Source organism: Limulus polyphemus, unplaced genomic scaffold (assembly GCF_000517525.1).
Source record: "Limulus polyphemus unplaced genomic scaffold, Limulus_polyphemus-2.1.2 Scaffold1771, whole genome shotgun sequence".
Taxonomy (NCBI): Eukaryota; Metazoa; Arthropoda; class Merostomata; order Xiphosura; family Limulidae; genus Limulus; species Limulus polyphemus.
This window is the reverse complement of record NW_013667381.1, coordinates 114,760-116,798: the sequence shown is the minus strand read 5'-3', so window position 1 is coordinate 116,798 and position 2,039 is coordinate 114,760. Positions and strand designations below refer to the sequence as shown.

Sequence of the window (2,039 nt, the reverse complement as noted above, 5' to 3'; positions counted from 1 at the left end):
TGGGCCAAACAATCCTTCGTGACAAATTTGGTGAAGGTCCATCGATAGTTGGGCGAAGTAGTGGTAAAAATGCAAAACGCCCATAAAACGCAAAATACAAAACTGAGAATTTGAATGTATCTCCCCATGAATCCTATGAACTTCCATACCAAATTTGGTGAGATCCACCTAATGGGGGCGATGTAAATAGAAAAAACGAAAAACTCACATAAAAACCGCAAAACGCAATATGCAAAACTGAAAATGTGTATGTATCCCCGCATGGACCTAATGAACCTCTATACCAATTTTGGTGAAGATCCATCCACACCCTGCGATGTAGTTACATGGACATACAACAGATAGTACTATTATATTTATATAGATACTTCCCCATAATATAGTGATATACGCTTTTCTCACATCAATACATTGTCACTATACTCGACTTCTTACACATTATAATTCTTCCAGCTGTAAGTCGCGGGTTCAAGACTGAGAAAAATGTTGTTCACTTGAGGCATTGTGGGATATGCTTTGAGATCAATTCCTTGCAGTTTTAGGCATTTTGGAAGGTTAGTGTCTCTTACATAAGTAAGAGTTAAGTACTGGAGAATAGGGGTCGTTGAATAAGTTTATAATTATTTAATCACTTCAGTAGGCTTGCGCCCGTGGCTTTAGCCCTCTTCACATAATTGTCTTGTAAAATGTTTTTTTTTCAGTCAACATTTTATCCTTTAATCACTCCACCGAGATTTTTTGCTTTCTTACATCAACCGCATGGTATCTTTGTGAGTACCTAATTCGGACCGTTTAGTCATAGCAGAGGGTTCGATAAATCATCAGTTAAAATTTATTTGCTGTTGAAACTGACATCCACAAAGAAGGAAAATAAAGTTCGTATTACAAACTTGTAACAAAACAAACTGAATGAGTAAGAAGCTAACGTAAAAACGTATTTAGAAATGCATTTCACACGTTATTAGAGCTTTGCCCCTTTTCTTAATAAAACCATCTGTTATATGAGTCCATTTACAAACTGCGGAAATGAAAAACTTACTCGCCCGCCATGACAGTGAAACTTTGAAATGCTTAACAATATTTAAAGGTTTTTCTACACACACATAATTATTAACCAAATTCTTGAAATAAATTGTATAAAAACTCCAAATTTTAGATTATATGCTGTTTCAAAATTACTGTTGAATCGAAACATTTGAAGGCATATTTGTATATCAAAAACTAGTTTTTTATGAACTTACTTTACCAAATCCACTTCTGCCGAGAACTTTCATGAAGTCAAAATCGTTTGTATTATACTTCCTAAATCTTAGCCTCTTGGGTTTCCGTTGTCCCTTAACATCATTTACAGGTAGCGTTTCTGGTCGAGGTGTTGAGTTTTCCTTCTTCTGGGATGCTGGTGGAACTTCTGGTATTTTGTTACCGTCGTAACTCTGATGGTCGTTTGATGTTGGTGGAACTTCAGATGTTCTGTTTAGATTGTGTATTTTATGTTCGTTTGATGTTGGTAGAATTTCAGATGTTTTGTTTAGGTTGTGTATTTGGTCTTCGTTTGATGTTGGTGTAACTTCAGATGCTTTGTTTAGGTTGTGTATTTGATGCTCGTTTGATATTGGTGAAATTTCAGATGTTTTGTTTAGATTGTGTATTTGGTGTTCGTTTGACGTTGGTAGAACTTCAGATGTTTTGTTTAGGTTGTGTATTTGGTCTTCGTTTGATGTTGGTGTAACTTCAGATGCTTTGTTTAGGTTGTGTATTTGATGCTCGTTTGATATTGGTGAAATTTCAGATGTTTTGTTTAGATTGTGTATTTGGTGTTCGTTTGATGTTGGTAGAACTTTAGATGCTTTGTTTAAGTTGTGTATTTGATGTTCGTTTGATGTTGGTGAAATTTCAGATGTTTTGTTTAAGTTGTGAATTTGGTCTTCGTTTGATGTTGGTAGAACTTTAGATGCTTTGTTTAAGTTGTGTATTTGATGCTCGTTTGATATTGGTGAAATTTCAGATGTTTTGTTTAAGTTGTGAATTTGGTCTTCGTT

The 2,039-nt window shown here is 34.9% G+C and overlaps 1 protein-coding gene across 1 annotated transcript in view; it reads right to left on the bottom strand.

Annotated features, from left to right (window-relative positions):
* Window positions 1-2,039, bottom strand: part of LOC106464887 (putative protein kinase C delta type homolog) — a 15,645-nt gene that overhangs the window by 13,405 nt on the left and 201 nt on the right. The window contains exon 2 of the mRNA XM_022392692.1: window positions 1,242-2,032. Within this exon, the coding sequence (XP_022248400.1) occupies window positions 1,242-2,032 (791 nt within the window). The remainder of the gene's footprint in view (window positions 1-1,241; window positions 2,033-2,039) is intronic.